General features: G+C 38.3%; 2 protein-coding genes across 3 annotated transcripts; both read right to left on the reverse strand.

Moving 5' to 3' along the window:
- Nucleotides 1-1,071: 1,071 nt before the first annotated feature.
- On the reverse strand, nucleotides 1,072-9,905 carry ssh1b (slingshot protein phosphatase 1b). 2 transcript variants are annotated; one of them, XM_056267431.1, is made up of 15 exons: nucleotides 9,387-9,905; nucleotides 7,729-7,766; nucleotides 7,522-7,622; nucleotides 6,815-6,879; nucleotides 6,604-6,725; nucleotides 6,432-6,500; nucleotides 5,512-5,577; nucleotides 5,157-5,351; nucleotides 4,896-4,989; nucleotides 4,679-4,807; nucleotides 4,200-4,246; nucleotides 3,943-4,089; nucleotides 3,622-3,822; nucleotides 2,535-3,162; nucleotides 1,072-2,351 (listed from the first exon to the last, which is right to left on the reverse strand). In XM_056267431.1, the coding sequence occupies exons 1-15, from the start codon at nucleotides 9,456-9,458 to the stop codon at nucleotides 1,425-1,427; spliced, it is 2,901 nt and encodes a 966-aa protein (XP_056123406.1). In that variant the 5' UTR covers nucleotides 9,459-9,905; the 3' UTR covers nucleotides 1,072-1,424. The 2 variants fall into 2 exon arrangements, with proteins under 2 accessions (XP_056123406.1, XP_056123407.1); XM_056267432.1 differs by lacking the exons at nucleotides 6,815-6,879; nucleotides 7,729-7,766; nucleotides 9,387-9,905 and having other exon boundaries at nucleotides 7,522-7,600.
- An 856-nt stretch (nucleotides 9,906-10,761) lies between these two features.
- svopb (SV2 related protein b) lies at nucleotides 10,762-19,011 on the reverse strand. The gene is made up of 16 exons (XM_056267451.1): nucleotides 18,986-19,011; nucleotides 18,027-18,136; nucleotides 17,632-17,717; nucleotides 17,432-17,530; nucleotides 17,152-17,223; nucleotides 16,911-17,035; nucleotides 13,441-13,504; nucleotides 13,082-13,207; nucleotides 12,827-12,955; nucleotides 12,642-12,715; nucleotides 12,483-12,559; nucleotides 11,716-11,820; nucleotides 11,469-11,580; nucleotides 11,237-11,318; nucleotides 11,048-11,137; nucleotides 10,762-10,965 (listed from the first exon to the last, which is right to left on the reverse strand). The coding sequence occupies exons 1-16, from the start codon at nucleotides 19,009-19,011 to the stop codon at nucleotides 10,762-10,764; spliced, it is 1,581 nt and encodes a 526-aa protein (XP_056123426.1).
- Between the last annotated feature and the right edge of the window lie 594 nt (nucleotides 19,012-19,605).

Here is a 19,605-nt window from a genome sequence, read left to right on the forward strand (position 1 = left end):
GTTTAACCAATACTTGCAAACTTACTAGTTATCCCGGAGAACTTATCAAACTTTGTGTTCTTTTACACATATCAGACACCATCATGGTAGTAAAGTACCTATGGCCACAATATCATTAGATAACGCACTGCTCGTACCTGTGAATACTTAACGTACATTACTGTTATTATCAGATGCCATGATGTCATTTCGTATAGGAGACACTTCAAAAGGACCTTTTGATCAACTTGAAAACTGCATTGTACTAATGTGTTGCTGCTAAAGCCTTTTTGCACATCACAGGCTACAATTTGTACAATAAACAGCTTAAGCTAAATTACATAACAGGAGCTATGCCCTTGTAGCATATTTCAGATGTAGTTGATCTGATAAACACCAGCTGAGAAGCAAATTAGAGAATTGTAAGACAAATAGCCAACGACATTCATGTTGCATTCTTCTCTGGAAATAGACAATAATTATGTGGCTTTGTTGATGTCATTTTTGCAAATGGAAACATTTAAGGATTCAAGTAACTATCAGGTTGGAATGACACAGTGACAATCACAAATTTCAGACTCAACTTTAGTCTGAAATTACTTTTGTGGTGTGACATTTTGATGACAATTTTTTCACAAAGGTTTGTGAAGCTTTTAAAGGCAAAACTTCAAGTGAACAACAAAGTTTAAAATATTCATTACTTTGGGCTAAATTTTGTATCATGTTTTAATAAAGCCATTGCTAAAATGTTATCATGGTCATGCATCAGTATCTACATCTGAAAATGTCTATTATCATTAGTAAATAACACGCAGTCTAATTTGTATGTGCACTTTTATGGTTTGTGACAATTATCTAAATCAGATCAACTGCCTTTTTTGTCATCGAATCATCTCAAGTACATGATTGGTTTATCTGCAATAGCACATAAATTTGCTGGTGATCAAACTGGGAGGCAAAATTTCATCGATATTGTTGTTGGTAATAATACCCGCCAGAGGGCATTAAAATGGGCTTAAAAAAATTCAAACAATTTTAAATGATGGATATCAAACAAATATTTGAATAAATGTTTGAGTAAAATCATTGCTAATTTAACCAGGTCTTTATTATGCCACCTATAGATGGGCCACACGTATAGTAAACCTGTAACAGGTTGGGCTTCCTTTAGCAAGACAAAGAAATGCGATATCAACAAAGCCGTTAATGAATGTCCAAGCCAGAGCATGCTTTAATATATATCTTAGTTAAAGCAGACAGACACATGAAGAACGCAGTGCAGTTATGTAAAGGGCTGCTGGAAGGACGTCCAAGCCTGGCCTGATTGTTCTCATGAGGTGTCTTGCAGCTTCAGCCTCCACGGTTGCTTTCGATGGCTGTGGGACTGGAGCAGTCCCATTCACTGAGAAAGCAGTTCTGACATCGTTGAGTCAGCTTTTCAAACTCTACAACAGAGTCGGAGTTAAAGAGAGCTTGGGAGAGCAAGATGTTTCCCAGCAAAGGGAAGGCTCTTGCTCCTCATAGTCAATTGAGACTGTGGCAGAAAGCGTGAGGTCCTCTGTGGAAATGGCCAAGTCACCTAGCTTGGCCAGCGAATTAGACCTTTTAAGTTGGGAGGACACGGTCAGTCCGGCGAGCCGAACACGGGTCTCAATCTCTTGAGCTCTCTGGCGTACCAAGCCCGACTGGCCTCTCCGAATTCTCTGAAGACTGTCGCTGCTGGAGCTGCGCGTCAGGGATGAGCCCGGTGCAAGTGTTTGCTGGAATTCACTGGAGCCAGGGGGCAAGTTGTGAACGCTCCCCTCATCCACTTCCATGTCCTCCGTGGCAGTGTCCTCTACACTCAAGTCCATCTGTTCTGACTGAGGACCGGACAGTTGCTCCAGTCTATGGTGCACCAGCTGTGTCTCCGGCTGGGCCCCCTGACTGAGCTCCGCCATAGGCCTCTCACCACCCAGACTGAGCCTCAGGAGAGTGAGCTCGGTCATAGAACTGCTGAAGCTCCCCTCGTCCTCCCCCTCCATTTTGTCCTCAGTCTCCAAGGAAAAACGCAAATCCTGAGGAAGGTCTTCGCACCTTGGTTGCTTGAGGTAAGTGTCCGAGTTGGACCGACTGGAGCAACGAATGCACTGGCAGTGCCCGCTGCTCATGTGATGCCGAGGGGCAGGAGGAGGCACCTTTTTGTCGGAGGCGGGACTGAATTTGTGTCCTCCGGGGGCCTTGATGGAGAGACTGGGAAGGCCAGCATGACGTGGCAGGTTAAGGCGATGGGTGCGACGTTCGCAGCGGCGGCCGCTGGGCAGGCGCAGGCAGTCTCGGCACGACTGATATGAGGGCTTCACTTTGTAGGGGTTTCCAATGCTAGCACTGTCCTAAACCGATGAATACACACAGGCAGGGAGAATGCATGGTTAGGTTTTTTAAAGGTGTAAGAGTACGGGATGCTTTAGAGAAAGTAAAGCGTTTAGGATGGATTCACAGAAAAGAGCTCTTTGAGCTATAAGCTTGCATACAAGCCAGGAGAGCTGCCGCTACAGCTAAGACGTCATACTCACGTCAAAGCCAGAAGGGCAGCTGCGTTTCCCGGCCAGCCTGTTGCTGTTGTTGGCGTTCTCGTTGTTAAAGCGGTTCGAGTTAGCCAGGCTCCCGTCTTCCCTCTGCGTCTCCTCACCACGAGCTAAGGCAGCCATCTCTGCCTCCTCCTTTTGTGCTTCCTCCTCATCCTCCTCCTCCACCGTGCTGAACTCCAGCCGCATGCGCATGTCCTCCAAGGGCTCCAGTCGGCCGCAGGTCTGGGCTGCTGTCCCCTCCCCAGGAAGGGCCAAGTGAGCCATGGGGAAACCCTCATCGTCCAACAACGCATCCCTCTCCACGTCCTCAATCTCAATAAAGACTCGTTCCATGCCTAAAAGCGGAGGACCTCGAACTGGCGTGGAGGGTTCACTGTCCAGAGCGGTGTCTGAGAGTCGCCGGAAGTAGTAGTTATAATTTAGATGGTCTGTTGGCTCTTCTCCGCAGCAGGAGGAAGCACTTGCTCCTCCGTGGCCCCAAGCCATCTCCACCTGATCAGGGTGTAGCGACGAAATTTGTGGAGTCTGGTCATCACTGGCAGCTGAAGCCTGAAGGCCCTCCAGTGAATACTCATCACCATCTGGTTGCCAGAGTTTGTTGTGTCTCTGCTTGCTACAATGACAGAAAACAAAGGTAGCAGTCACCTCTTGATAGTGTGAAAAGAGAAAACACAACCAAATAAATCTCACAAAACAAAAAAAGCTAACGGTTTTGGTCCTTTTATTTCATGTTTGAAAGACTATGTGGTCACCAGTAACTGTGTAGGATGTCTGTGTCCCCACCAGGCTACTTAACAAACAAGTCTTTGTTGTTCAATCAGCTTTGACCAGAAAGACCAAACTGGTTGACTGGCTTCACCAGCACCAAACCATCATAAACCAGCATGTAAATTCATGCTGTTCTAAAGTTGGTCTTTTTCACATTATTCAATAATCAACAAACATACATATTAAAAAGTAAGATGCTCTGAATAAAATGTGTATGCTAAATTAATAAATATAAATGTAAATGCAAAAAAGGAACTTATGATGTTAAAAAGAACATGTTTCTCATTATCTTGGCTTTTCCTACCTGGCATCTAAAATCCCCTCGTACTCAGCCAGTTGTTTCATAAAAGCTGGATTGGGTTGTGCTATATTCCTTTTCTGTTTAACAAAACTGTGCGCCTTTTCAAGTGACCATCCATACTCCTTCATAGCATAAGCAATGACGGTGGATGCTGAGCGACTCACTCCCATCTTGCAATGTACTAGGCATTTAGAGTTGTTTTTCCTATATGAAAGACATACAGGCATCCGAGTCAAAAAAGGGTCCTTTATTGAGTGAAACAGCACATGACAGGAACAATAACACACTTTTCTAATATCTTTTTAACCATGAAAAGTAACTCACTTGGCTCTAACTATGAAGTTGTAGGTTTCGTTCCAATGCGCCAGCAGATCTGTAGTCTCATCATCATAAACACGGACGTTACAATAACAAAAGGTACCTGGGAAAAAGTTGTCAATCTCTCTTGTGACATTGAGTATATACCCCACCCTGCATAAAAATAAACTGACGTTAGACTGTATACTACAGATTTGTGTTAAATACACACATACTGTAATCTTAACTAGACACACAGTAGGTCGATATATATCAGCACTAACCCAGAGTCTTGAAGCTCCTCCAAGTTGGATGCATTCCATTCTGAGCCCTGAAATGAATGACATGCACAACAGCAATAGCTTTATTAGCTTCTAGAATCTTAAAGCTCCTGTCGATAACCATCATTTTGTTGTAAACTTAAGGGGTTCTTGTTTTCAGTAGATGCGACGAAGACCGATCAAGTTTTGAGCATGTGTTCAACAATTTTGATTTCAGTGTGAATATATGGCAATTAAATGAATACATTTCTAAATAATTGTTTCAAAATTAAGTAAAAAATTTAATATTTGTTTTTGTTTTTGACAGATAATCTTATCTGCAAGCTCCAGTGTATGTTTGTTTGAGAGAGTAGTGCAATGCATCAGTGAATTCAGGCTGTCCTATCAGTAAACTAGCAGTATGCGCTCTGCTTTTTAGGTAAGCAACAATCTTAAGCAAACAAGAATCAAGCATGGCAGAGAAATCTTGGAGGAAGCTTTACCAGGTACAGATGGTCAAATATGAGCGTAGCCTTGTCCATCTGGCCGAGGATAAGCAGCATCTCATTGTCAATAAACTCTTTATACTCCCTCAGGTTGCAACTCATATGTTGTTCCAGCTCATTTCGGATCTACAGAAGTGAAAGGATTCAATTTAATGCTCCTTCCATGGCTGATGCATTTATGTAAAGCATGGCATAAAAGCCTCATTACATATACCTCCTTAGAAGTAATATTTTCCAGGTCCTGAAACATCATTATGTTTCGGAGTTTGGCTTTGATCATACATTCTGTTCTCTCTCTCTCTGTTGGCCTGTTTATGATATGACAAGCAATGTCAATATATGCGAATTAATAAAGATTTTAGCCCCATATCAGAGTATTCAATCTTATAATCAGTTTATCAATCTGTTGTTGCATTTATGTAGCTTTGAAGATTTATCATAGAATTTTTATTTTATCCAATGTCATATTACTCACTGATCAGAAAACATGACTGGGGAGTCAGGCCGGGTGGTCTCTAGATCTGTCATGGCATTCCACTCATTGATACAGCTTTGCTCTGAAGAGATGCAGCTCTCATAATAGCCAACCCATGTAAGGGCCATCCCTCCAGGGAAATAGTTGTATCTACGGGACACCTCACATGCTTTGTGCAACATCTGGAGGGCGGACCTGCAATATACAATAAGTCAAATATAATAAATTCACGAAGTGTGTAAGAATAAAAAAACATGTTATAAACACACTATAAGAGGATATGTAATAGTTTGTATATTTAACTTTGAAATCTCTTTCCAGCATAAAACAACAAATAAAAACAGAGCCAACGTACCACATGGCCTGGACTGACACTGGCTTAAAAACATGCAGTCGTCCTGCTGTGCTTACACTGAAACCTCTGGGAGAAGAGAAGAGAAGAGAGGAGTTCAGGCATGTAAATTATGAGCAATGGCATCATTTGTGACTATATAGAAATGCATAAGCAGGCAGCAGGATGATTTTGCTTTCCCAGGTTGGTCAGTGGAACAATTTTACACCACAAATCAGTGGAAAATTCTCTCTGCATAGTGCCTCTGCTAATAGCCCCAGGTCTTTCTTTCTTTATTTTGAACAAAAAATAAAATAAAATAAAATATAAAAATACAATAAGTGTGTTGCAACATACCGAATGGAGAAACAATACCTAGTGTTATAAACAATAATTGCAATATGTCCGAAAAGGAGCGGGATGAAGCAGAAGCTTGTTATTTTTCCCACCCCTTATACAACTCTAAATATCACATGCACCGAGACCATAAACATGTTATTTCATACTGAACCTGTAGAGGTCATTCTCTGTACACATAACATATAGGGTGATTTTAATTTGTCCAAACATAAACAGGCTGACTGATGGCAAATTCAGATTATTTCAATGTGTATGGTATGTGTGAGCAATCAATAAAAAATAAATAAAAAAAAAATAAAAAAAAAAAGTTTCTTCCATACTCGTGCAACTTAGGGGGTTAGGGGGACTTGGATCCATCAATCAGCTGTTGAATGGATGGAGGCAGATCTGAATGCGAGCTTGTAGTGATGGGTTTTTATGAGGACAAAATTATTGAAGTCCGGCATTTGTCACCAGAGATACATTTTGATTAAAAATGACTAGCTAAAAAAAAAAGATTACAAAAAATTAAACATGCATGGATGATTCATTCACAATAAAATCAATAACATGCATTTTAACCTTTAGTGAACTAGGATATTTACCCATCTCCATCCAAGTGAATCTTGGTATCACTCCAAAGCGGAAGAGTCATCCCGATAGAGCAACTTTTACTGCAACAAACAAACAAACATTTGTGTCAACCAATCGGTGTGGTTATGAATAATAATGCAGTGAATGCACAAAGGGTGTTAGTTAGCACAACCCGGTTCTTACCTGTCCTTATCTGTGAAATCCATCCCAAGCAGTATGTTTTCTTCAGTGTCTTGACGCCCGTTTGTGTAGACAACCACCATGTAGCGCACATGGTCTGTCCATCCACTTTCTAACCTTACAACCTGTTGATGGAGACAATGTACATTGGTGTACACACGTTAAGAGCAGAAGCCATTCCTACATTGTTCTAGATATTGTGTATGCCACTTACTAATTTAATTCTATCCTCAGAACGGAGGGTGTTTATCATTACTTGTAGGTGCTGTGGTAGATCACCTTAAACAACAACAACAACAACAACAACAAAATGATCAATTAAAAGAAAAAACTCAGATAAGTAATAATCTTATGGGAAATAAACCACTATTTTCATCAACAATAACACCACAATTTAAAAGAAGTTGTTAATGGAAATGTGTCACACATCCACTTTTACTGTTGTGGTTCAGGGCTGTAACCATCATAGACATTGAGGGAGGCAAGTCCCCCCCAAATTGGCCAAATTGCCCATGCACTCCATTATGCACCGCTCTGTTTCTTGTTACAATGACAAAAAGTTTTAAAAGTTACATTTTAAGGCTGGTCTGCCTTAGTGGTCTAACAAGATTGAGAGGATTGAAAATTTCTAAGAAGGCAGCTTTTACTGTTCACAGAAACCGAACATGAACTTCACCGTAAAAAGGTGTGAGGTAAGATGTAAGTAGCTAAACATTTAATATTTGACAACTGTTTTACAATAGAAATGTTAAACGACTGACAGTAACTTCCAGAGGCAAAATATTTGTGACAAATATCACCATTTTGAATTGAAAAAGAAGTTCCTTTAAATAAGACACCGACCCCCACCCCACCAAAAATGTGGTCAACCCCAAATGTTCAAGACATTGTTCTGTTACTTACGACCTTATTGTGGTTTACCTGCATTTTTATGATGGGTGGGTGTTCTGGGCCCTTGTGCACTGCTCCCTTGCTGTAAAAACAGAGCTGCCCCTTTTACCATGAAGAAACTTTCACTCAGGCTGAAATAGGCCACACATACAATTATGAACACACTCCAAAATTAAGATTAATTATCATAGTTAAAAAAGGATTAATCTAAATAAGATAAATAAAAATAGCACTGACCTTAGGTTTGCTTTTCGATCATCATCACTGCCTAAATCCTGACAAATAAAACAGCAGAAGAGTAATTACAAAGGGCCCTGATAGAAAATATACCATATGAAATTACTTTGCATTTATTATAAACCAATTTTGAATGTCTCACACTTACATCATGGTTTGCAGACAGAAAACCATAAAAAGCTATAAAAAAACCTTTCTGATAGGATGGATCCAGAAATGCAAGCCCTGAACTGAAGACTTTAAATAGTTTGCAGAAACGTTTTATGTAAGACACAAACACTTGTGATAGACACAATAAAAAAATGAAAGCGTAATGGATGATGGGCATTACTGTAGGCTTTTGCTATAGTAAGCTAGTTCATTAGTGGGTTGTCTCTAAGAAGCTGCATAGCAAAATCTGGGGGGAGACATGACAATATTCTGGGTCCCATGATTGGTCACCAGGCAGAGTATCTATTCAATGACATCATTGCAGTGAGCGTACTGGGAGTAGTGAGAGGAAGACTCGGTTCTTTCGAACAGTTCGTTTCAAATAACCAATTCAAAAAACGATTCGGCTACTCTATTAAGTCATGGTGTAATTGCGTTAATTATTACGTTTTTATGCAATAGTTCAGGCAGGTGGGAACCATTATTTAGCCAACACAGTCATTTAGAACCTAATATTATTTTGCATTCACATTAAAAAAATGTATTTACATTTCTTGGCTGAAAATGTTTTTTTTTTCATGCGTTTAAAGAAATTATTATCTATTAAAGGCCACTCCATATGTGCTGATAATAAAACCCACACAAAGTCGTTAACATTCTAGTATGTTTTATTTTTAAGATTTCTACTATTCGGTAAATAAAGTAACATAATTTTGCGCTATATTATTCAAAGTCAAAATGCACTATGTATTAGATTACTCTTAGTTCATTAATCGCCCATGCCCGAATAGAGATCTAAATTCAATGTTGACTCGAAACAGTTCAGACCGATTCAGTCCGTTTCGTATTTGTTCAGTCTGATTCGTGAATGAATCGTTCAGACAGGAAGGATTCGACTCAATGAACGATTTGTTCACAAACGAGGCAAACGCTCAATTGGTAGTCCAGTAGGCGATCAAATATTAAGAAAGTGTTCTAAAGCATATTTGTGGTATGGCTGAATTGACCTATTTCGTTAAACAAGGCAAGTTTATTACTGTAATCCGCAACACAAATTAGATTACGTTATTGAATGTAATGGTAAAATAAACATTGATATTACACCCATATCGCCTACGGCCACTAAAGGAAAATAATTAGACTACCAGATATTTGAACCAACTACACAGTTTTTGTTTGTTTTGATTTTACCAATTCAACAATATATAAACAAAATCAGTATTGGCATGCTTTATTTTGTTTGGGCAAGTCAAGTTAATCCCCATCATCACGCGCCCGCGCTCTGATACACTGCCTGAAAACACCTCCACACGCTAATGTCAAAACTTCACCATGCGCTCATCACCTACACAGCAGGTTGAACTCGGTGACTTCTTGTAGTATCACATTTACACATCGTTAGAAAGGAAAACTGATCCCAGAGCAAAAGGCCCGGCGAACATTAGCTGTTTAAGCGCTATTTACACATGCATCCCAGGTATTTCCTCCGCCGGTCAGCCTCCACTCACCTCCCCCGCGTTGGTGCTGGCTGAGGATGCCGCGCTGGGTGTAGGGGAGCGCTGCAGAGTCACCAGAGCCATGGCTGAGCTGCAAAGCCTTCAGCGAAACCTCACAGGCGCTCCGGTCCGAAGAGGACACGCCGAGATATCCTGTTCTGATTGTGCGCCCGCCAGTGACGGGGTTAATGCATTCAGAGGCGCATTAAATCTATTTAGCGGAGCGATAAACCCATCATCGGCTTTGTCATCCACCTCGACGATTCTGCAAATTCTCATTCACGCCAACGATGCCAATAAACAATGGTCTGTGCTCTATCTTCGCGGCTGGACCGTTGATTTAGTGACAAGACATAATGGACCTTGTTTCGGGACCGCCGTCCGTGGTTGGTGTAGTTCTGTGATCGTCTGTGTTAGATATGGGCTTCTGGGCCAACCGCGTGAAGGTGACTTGCACTTCTCCCTGACAACAGTGCATCCTATGCAGACTCAACACCCAATCATCCACATACTAACAGAACCCTCATGATGTAGACTATCTCACAACTAACGTAATGCTTGGTCGCTAGATTTTTCCTTCCTCCCTATGACGAAGAGAAGGTTCAGCAACCAAAACTGAAGCTGTGTGTGTTTGTAATGCACATTCAACATCTGGTTATGATATAAAATAAAAAAAATAAAAATTGAGTTTTGTCTTTTAGTCCATGTCTGTTAGCTAGCCCTCTACTGAAATGTTGTCATGATGTTTAATTTAGCAGATAGGCTACACATTTAAAATTCTTTTCAATTAATGTGGGCTTATTCTAGATACTCTACTACTCTAGCTAGTTTTCTAATCCTAGAAAATCAACAAAAATATTGATGACTCATCCTGCACTACACAACGTTTTGTTCAATCAAATTCTCTTTAGAACAAGAATATCCCTCCCCCTTCAGTCATACAGCAAGTAGCAAATCATGGTTCATGGCTGTCACAATTAAAGTCTATTGGTGTATAGAAACTGAGAAAATTAAATATTGCGGAAATGTCACAGACAGGACAAACCAATATTGATACGATCCACCTTTATGCTAAAAGTATTAGACAGTAGGTGTGCATAGAGTCTATTGGAAAAATATCAAAGGACAGAAATCTACACTTATCAAACTATTTCATTGGATCTTTTAGTTACACAAGTACTTGGCATCATAAACGGGTTTATGTACCATTTCAAAAGAAAAAAGACCAGAAAGACAGGTTAGCATTTTCTCTCAAAATCTCTGATGAATTTTTCAGTGCGTTTAGAATGCACTTACACAACATTCAGTATACCAGCATGGCCTGATTATACATGTTTTTCTTTACTACTCTTCCTGACATCAAACAGTTTCAGCTTTCCATGTGCTGTTAAGGAGACGTGTTGCTGGAAGTCTCGGCTGTCTCAGAACCATGTGGCCTTTCCATGTGTTTTTCTTCCATGGTGTTTTGAGTTGATTCCTGTAAGCTCCGCCCGGTTGTTTCCATAGGCAAAGCCCAGGATGCCACTGTGCCCAGCAAGCAACATATTAAATACACAGACAGAGTCAGGTAAACTGATGTTTTCAGAAGTACCTGAGGGGGGATAGACACAAACATGCATCAATACATGTTCAATACACTTTTATTCTCCTAGGAATTTGTTTGAATGCTCTACCTGAGCAATAAATGGAGTGACGAGAGCTCCAACACGAGCCATCCCACTGCTTGTACCAATACCAATAGCCCTGGTTGCGGTGGGGAAAACCTGAGGAGGCCAAAACAAGAAAAAAGAAAACTGCATTTTAAATGAAAATTCTACTGGGACTGACTAAGCACAATAAGCCGCTTTGCAATTAAGCTTTACCTCAGGTGTATAAACATACGCAACCTGCCAGCCTGCTGTTATACAGGCTCGAGCAATGAAAATAAAGACTGTGAGAAGTGTCCTGGAAATAGTAAAGGTAAACCAACATGTCATTTACAGTGTCTTGAAAAATATTTAGGCTGTTTTTTTTATTTTTATTTTAAATACAAAGATTATTTGGGATACTTTTTAGTGTCTGTACAGCTTTTTTTTGATGATTTGATGAATGTACCTTTGTGTGCAGGCGTACAGTGGCAAGATACACAGAGAGAATGCTAAAAAGAAAAGTGCCATGCTTTTTCTCCGGCCTATTCGATCAATCATCCACACGGAGATCAGAATACCTATTCTGACATCAAGACATAAATCACACAGTTGTCTATTAGTTGTATGTAGCTTGTATAACAACGTTTGCATTTAGGTTGATTAACTAAAAAACAACACTTGAGAGGGAAGAATGACATATGGTGCCACATCACCTGGAAATTCTGCGAAGGTGGTCCACAGAAGGTCCTCATAATCATGAAGAGTCAGATATTTGCACTCAAAATTGCACTGAGGTTCCATACTTGAGTTGTCAGTGACTGGAATTAGACACAGTTTTACTGACATTCACAATATACACACATAATTAAATGTGTTTAAAATGTAATGAAATTGTTAAAGAAATGACATCAATTGAGTCATTACAAATCAAATAAAAACCGTTTTCACATGCCAGTTGTAGCAAAAAGATATTATTACAGACAATTTACACTATCGTTTAAAGGTTTGGGGTCAGTAGTCAAAAAAAGTGACAGTAAAGACTTTTATGAACTTTCTATTCAAGAATCCTGAAAAAATGCATCATGGTTTCCACAAAATATTAAGCAGCACAACTGTTTTCAACATTGATAATAATAGGAAATGTTTCTTGAGCACTATATCAGCATATTAGTTTGATTTCTGAAGGATCATGTGACACTGAAGACTGGAGTAATGGCTGCTGAAAATTCCTCTTTGGCATCTTATATTAAACATTAAAATAGAAAAAAAGTGTTATATTGTAATCATATTTCACAATTTTACTGTTTTTACTGCATTTTGATCAAATAAATGCATCCTTAGTGAGCATACAAGACTTCTTTCAAAAACATTAAAAAAAACATACTGACCCCATAACATTATTGTAGGTTAGATTTATGGTCCTGAGTTAAACACAAACTGTGTTTAGTTTGTTCACAATTAGTACTTAAAAACCACTCACCACTACATGTAGATCCTGCTTGGAACAGCTCAGTGGTTAGCAGCACAAGACCATAATATGAAAAAGCATTACATAACCTGTGTTAAACAAAACAAAGGTACGTTTTTAGAAGTTTTACTGTATGTGGAAGGATTTAACATTTTTTAACAATACGCATACCAGATAAACCAGATCAGAAGTGTCGTCTTGCGGTATTCTGGAATAAAAAGATCTCTAATTCTCCCACGATCAGTCTAGAACACATAAACACAATTCTTTTTGCTACTGTAATTTACAACATAAAAATCCAAAATGAGACATTCCACAATGTAGAGAAAAGATGTAGGACTGGCAGCTCCATATACCTGTGTGTTGGATATAAGTCTTCCTGTAGGCATAGAGCTCCCATTGGACGCTGCTACTCGTTTCAGAGTGTTCAGGGCCTTGTCTTCTCTGCCTCTCAGTACATCAAATCTAGCACTCTCTGGTAACCACTACATGACAAATGCACACAATCAGCATTCAAAGTGTAGAATTAATACAGTATCTAGAATTTCAGGCACCTGTACATGAGCCTTGTGTCAAGTAACAGTTTAAAACATTGTTACAGCCATACATACACAGCAGGAGGCAGCAAAGATAACAAGAGGAAAAGTGGAGAAAGCTAGCAGCCATTTCCAGCCTAACGTGGGCATGATCATCATAGCCAGTAACACTTCAAACACAGCACCCACGGCCCAGAACACCTATCAGGACAGCAGATTAATGAATGTTTTTAATGATCAAGATCATTATAAAAACATACTTTGGTAATTCTCATTATGAGAGAAAAAATGTTACGGTATATTTAATAATAACCTACAAAACATTGCCTCAGTCAGTTACAACATTAACCATCTAACTGAGAGCAGTAAAATTTACAGTAATTTCATACTAAAAAAATGTGTGCAATAGTTGAATAAACAGTGGTCTTAATTACCCCTAACAGGATTATGGATATCCCTCTGGTTTTCACTGGGAGGAATTCAGTAAATAATGTCACACTGTAAGGAAAGGAATGATTTTTTTTTTTTTAAATAATACAATTATAAAATTACATTTAAATTAGGGCATGAAGTATTATTAAAAATTAGCCTGGATGCCAGCCCGAACCCCGCCCACAACATTTTTTGGTCGGGAAGTTCGGTCTGGACTCGATCCATTGAGGAGTAATTATGATCGGTTCAAAATTAGTCGGGCCAATCAAATTGGCTTTATACGATGATGGACAGATGATCTGCAGTTACGTAATCATCACGTTATCAAAGAGCGCTTGGGTTGAACTGGTTTCCCTCAAAGATGACTGCAGCTGGAGAATTGAGATGTATAGATTCCGCTATCGCGTCTGTTGTAAAAGAAATCGACAGCGCATTCATTTTAAAAGACGAACGGAGAACTGCAATCAAGGCATTTGTCGATCGGAAAGATGTGTTTGCCGTCCTTCCTTCGGGATTCGGCAAAAGTTTATTTTATCAGCTGGCTCCGATGGTCACTAAGAAGATGGGACGCAATAAAAACCCTGTGGTCGTTGTGGTTTCTCCTTTGGTCGCACACTCGCACTCATGGAGGACCAAGTAAAAGAAGCAACACTCATTATTTTACTACTTCTTCCAGCGTGCGTGCAGTTGCGTTCTGTTGAAACTATGCTATGCAACTATGTAGCTGACTTACTGCGTTGCTCTGATTGGTTGTAGGTCTATCCAATTGAGTGCAGAGTTTTTTTTTTTTTTCCTGGTTCGGTTAAGACACGCCTCATAATCAAAGCCCTATGGAGCAGTAGGCAGTATCAGACATAGACATAATAAATACATAGACGCCCTATTGGCCGCTTTGGAACGTTGCTGCGATACGTCAACGGGTCCGCCATTTTGCGGAGGGCAAGACTGCACTGTAATTATTTTAATTTTTTTCTATTTGAATATATATATATATATATATATATTTTTTTTTATTAAATCTTAACAATACAAACAGTAAGACATACAAATAAAGTCATTAATACAGAAAACACAATATTAGACAAGAACAGAGCCAGGGGAAGTTTCAAATAAATACATTAAAGATAGAGCATAACTGAATGGTTTTAGCAGCCTTCTTATTTTGTGAATCATAAATGGATTTGATGTACTGTTCCGCCAGAGACTGCACTGTAATCAAATGTAAGTAAACGGATGAGCTGCGTCTTTTCTGGATAAAAACAAACTGTTTTTACATTTATCAACCGATTTCAGTGGTTTGTATGTGGTGTACAAAAAGTTCCATCTCTAGTTTTTTAAAATCTCGATAGTTAGACTTGTAAAATAAATATTTTTTTAAATAAAGAATGGTCAAAGCTCAGGCTTGTCATGTATTTGGCTTTTTATTCTTGGATGGTGAAGACCCCCATACTGAGATATAATTTAAGTTTTCTTATTGTGGAAAAAGCATTTTCTGTGACTGACCAGATTTTAGCAATAAAGATAACTGATGGATCCTTTATGATAATACATATGTTATGGTACAACTACAGTGCAATGCAAATAGTAAATATAACATAAAGTGAGAAGTAATAGTAAATAGTTTAGTCAATAAAATAAACATAGTATACAGCAAATAAAATAGTAATGAATAGTATAATTATATAATATCATAAGTACAATAATACAATCATAAAAATATTAATAATAGCATAGTTTATTAATAATACTATAATAATAGCAATAGAATCAGAAATATCAATTACAGAATATACACAATAAAAAATAAGCTAAATAGTGACTTTAATATTGATCTCTTTTTGTTAAATTTCAGTTTTATTGATCAGTAATAGCCAACAGAAGTAGCTTCAGTCAAACATACAGCAGGATACAATGTTAAAACAGCCTAAATATAAAGTTATGAAACTTCACTTTGCCCTCAGCCAAAACGATTTACCAGGGAACCATTTATAGATTAATGAGACCAAAGATCGCCCGTTAGATATACACAAGACGAATTATATCTCACGTTTAACCACTAGACTAGAGACATCCGAGCCAGCGGCAAACGTCAGAAGCACTGACCGAGGTACGGCTGTTCCAGGCGGGGTAGACGAGCGCTGAGAGCCCGGTGTTAATAGCATCTTACAACTCCGAAAACCGTAACGTCAGTTCACATTTTTAAATAGGCGCTATCTTTAAAAACAAACCACATATTTGAGCTTTAAACAACTACATTGTCGACTGAAAAACTATTAAAACTACATTTCGTGACACAATAACAGTAGTATTTTTAAATGTATCCTCTGAATGTTACTATTATCATGACCAAATTCAACCAAAAACAAACGTTCAGTCTTGCTTGTGAAAGGTAATTCCTCGAAAGCTGTTTTCAATTGTGTGGCGATGTGTACAGCCCCAAGCAGCGCACAAAACAGGCATTTTTCTCAATTCCCGGTATGAGAGGTATGGGAAAGTTGCCATCCCCAACATGGCGGCGCCGTTGACGTACGCTCCAGCGGCCAATAGGGCGTCTATGTATTTATTATGTCTATGGTATCAGACTCACATTCTGACTAGAATACGAGTATGAGGAAGTCAGGCTAATTAAACATGTAAAATTATATATAAAAGAAAAAAGAAAAAGAAACGTCCTTTTCTGCATACTGTATTTTAAAGACAATTATGTAAACTCCAAATAAGCTTTACATATCTTCAGTGGAAAGGGTTTAAAGTTTAAACAATGTTTTCTATAACAATTATGTAAATGATTTTTGAACTTTTTATTCATCAAAGAATTCTGAAAAAATGTATCATGGCTTCCCCAAAAATATTAAGCAGCACAACTGTTTTCAACATTGATAATAATGAAATGTTTCTCGAGCAACAAATCAGCACATTACAACGTTTTCTAAAAGTTTATGTGACACTGAAGATTGAAGAAATGGCTGCTGAAAATTCAGTTTTGCCATCACAGGAATAAGTTGTAATAATATTTCACAATATTACTCCTTTTTACTGTATTTTTGATCAAATCAACAAAAGACTTTTGAATTTTTATTTTATAAATATACAGAAAAACAACACAGCTGATTATTCTAGATCAACAAGACTGGTCAGGTTCTTCACAGTAGTGAGCAAAAGCAACACTTCACAGGTTTAATGGTCCCTTAGGGAAATATGGCAGTTTAGATAATTGTATTTTTAACAAGTGATGTAAAAGCAATGCTCAAAACATATTGGCACTAATGAGAGTACAATCATGTAGCACTAGTAGTCACAGTTTCAAAACGTAGTATCTATATTCAGCTTAATCTCTAGAACATAAATAAAAAGACCTATAAATAAAATGTTGCATCTGAGTGTTGCTCACTTATGAATGTGACTTATGACTGAGTGTGCACTGAAACCATAAGTCACACTTCATTGTTTGTTCATTGATGTAAAAACTCACGACTGAGGGGCTCCTCCCAGGCCAAATCCCACGAGGCCTCGCAAGACTAAGATACAGCCGTAAACAGGTGCAAAAGCACTGAGAAGCCCATAGTACAATGTCCACACCATGCACAGTATTAAACACTAAAAAAATGCAGACAGTGAGGTTATCAGTGAGGCAATAATGACTGCTTTATGTTTATAGTTATAAAGAATGCCTGCATTGACATTATTCATTTACTGATTTAAACCAAACATACCACTTTTCGGCCATACTTGTCTGAAATGTTTCCCCAAAGTGAGGAGCTGAGCATCATTCCAATGAACACTACCTGACAAGGTACGTCCAAAATAATAACAAGATTCAAAAGATTAAATACTATAAAAGTCTTGACAATACTAAGAGTATGGCTAGCATTAACCTTAAAAATGAACATATTCTTCTTTACACGATATTCTATCACTTTTCATGAAGCTATAGCCAAATTTAACCCCAGGAGGTGTTTAACCATGTTAGTGTACAACAGTAAATATACTGACCGCTGTTATGAATGCCACTTTCCAGCTCGAGAGCCTCCATTCACAGCGCAGTTGAGGAGCTGCAATACTAAGGAGCATCATTTCCATAGCATCAGCCATCTTTGCATGGAAATATAGGAAACAAGTTATGTAAACTGAGTGAACTGAACAAATGAAAGCTATTTGTTCAGTAAACATTAATTGTAATTCAAATGTCTTACCCACGCAACTCCAGTTAGCATAGACAGCTTCCACTGAAACATTCCAAAACCAATAGCCTCCACTGCTTCCTCCACAGTGAAGGTTTCTAGTGAAAAAGAAATACTCACTTAATGATGATTCTTCTGAGCTAGTATGTATTCAGTAAAAAGCGTGACCCTGTGAGGAATTAAATTCTGTTGACAAAGTAGCTTGAACTAACTGATAACCTGATCTATTTTTTCCCCCTGAAAAGCCCATGTGCCAAACAGATTTCAGTGAATAGTTTTGACTGTAATGATAAAAAGAGTCAGGCCTTAATAACCATTTAACCATTAAACATTTAACGCAATCCTGTAATAAAGAGAAATTGTTCAAATTGTGTGTTCATCTACAAATGTAGGATAGAGATGCCAACCTGACATTCCAGAGCTTCGGGTCTTGCTGTCCTCCAAATCCGCTTGCTTCGGAATAGTGCAAACTCCTTCATCACTAGGCTCATTATTCCCAGACTGCTCCTCATGAACCCTAAGGATGCGTTTTCAAAAATACAGCCTTTAGCCTTAGTACGGTTATAAAATCCAATGCAAACCTGAAACTGATTAAATATTTAAAAGCAATATTATTGAAGCTGCCCTAGACTTTCCATTTCACAAACCTAAACATAATTTAAGACTGCTTCCTTTGTCTGACCTTTCCAGGCTATGGTTTTCAGTTCTCAGTCATTTAAAAGTGTAAATCAGTTTTTACTATTTTTTACAAGTAAACACAAAACACACATGTACAGTATTACCTGATGTCAGTGTCTTTCCACCGTTTGTAAGCCACTTGCGATGATCTTGTCAACCCACTCATTTCCCTCTGCTATAATGGAACCCTAAACCATAACAGCGCATTTAGCAATAGAACAGGTTAGACCAGTGTACGACTCTGATTACATCAACATAACATCAGAGACGGTAAACTTAGGGAGGGAGGGATTCTTGGAGGGAGGGATTCTTTAGGAAAATCTTATTCATTCCCATTAATTTTTTTTTTTTTAGATAAACATAGTATTAGGGATGTTACGAACAGGGGAAACTATTGGTTCTCAACTAGGCACTTTGTTCTAATTACAATTTGCCCAAACAGCAAAGTAAATAACGGACATGATTTTAAGCACCACAGAAATTAAATAAAACAACTTACACACTAGTTCTTCTCAACCAGGTAGCTGCAGGATGTACACAAAAAAGTGTGTATTGTGTATTTCAAAAAAGAAATACACAAAAAGTATTTAAAATATTATATTAAAATAATCAAACTTGTGTAGCGTCTGGACCAATCAGACACACACAAATTATTCATTATATTTAACGACCAATCCAGCAAGCTCACTCTCCCAACAAAGGTCTGTAACCCATTCCCCGAAAACTTCAAAAATGAAGCCAACACACAGGTAGACCCAGTTCTCTGGTTACAGGACACATGAAGACTGATTTGACCTCAAGGAAATTGCAGAGAGTTGTGAGTCTCACTTAATTCTTCTTGAGAAGGAAAAATAAACCCTTTTAATCCTATATATTCTATATATAATCACTTGAGAAATGTATAAACATGTATCCAATTTTCCCATCTCATGATTTTCCTTTCATGGGGTTTGGCCTATGCATTCATTATCTCTTTTAAACTCTTTTGGATTAATGTTTCAGACTTGCATGGTTAACCAAAATCACGTTTGGTCTCTATGAACTATAATCTTTTTTCCCCATTTGTTCATTTACATTAGATTTTTCTAACTCTGTGGCGCATTAGTATTATAAGAATCTTGAAGGTTCTTTTTCACCCAATCAAGTTACATATTCAAATGCCCTGCTAGAATGCAAAGGCCTTGTCCACACTAATAAGTTTTCAATTGAACTTCCATCCACACTGAGATGCCGTTTTTATTAATAAAAAACGAACACTTTTTTCGCGTTGTAGAGTGGACTGTAAAAACGGAGGTATTTAAAAACGAT

This window comes from Rhinichthys klamathensis, unplaced genomic scaffold (genome assembly GCF_029890125.1).
Source record: "Rhinichthys klamathensis goyatoka isolate OS25496 unplaced genomic scaffold, OSU_Roscu_1.1 h1tg000259l_1, whole genome shotgun sequence".
NCBI classification, from domain to species: Eukaryota; Metazoa; Chordata; class Actinopteri; order Cypriniformes; family Leuciscidae; genus Rhinichthys; species Rhinichthys klamathensis.

Coding starts and splice junctions, on each gene's coding strand:
- ssh1b (XM_056267431.1), bottom strand. CDS start 9,458: ATGGCTCTGGTGACTCTGCAGCGCTCCCCTACACCCAGCGCGGCATCC. Junction 7,767..9,386: donor CCAGCACCAACGCGGGGGAG/GTGAGTGGAGGC, acceptor TTTATTTGTCAG/GATTTAGGCAGTGATGATGA. Junction 6,880..7,521: donor CACCCATCATAAAAATGCAG/GTAAACCACAAT, acceptor TTGTTGTTTAAG/GTGATCTACCACAGCACCTA.
- svopb (XM_056267451.1), bottom strand. CDS start 19,011: ATGGGTTACAGACCTTTGTTGGGAGA. Junction 17,224..17,431: donor AAGTGGCATTCATAACAGCG/GTCAGTATATTT, acceptor GTACCTTGTCAG/GTAGTGTTCATTGGAATGAT. Junction 12,716..12,826: donor GACTTATATCCAACACACAG/GTATATGGAGCT, acceptor TATGTGTTCTAG/ACTGATCGTGGGAGAATTAG.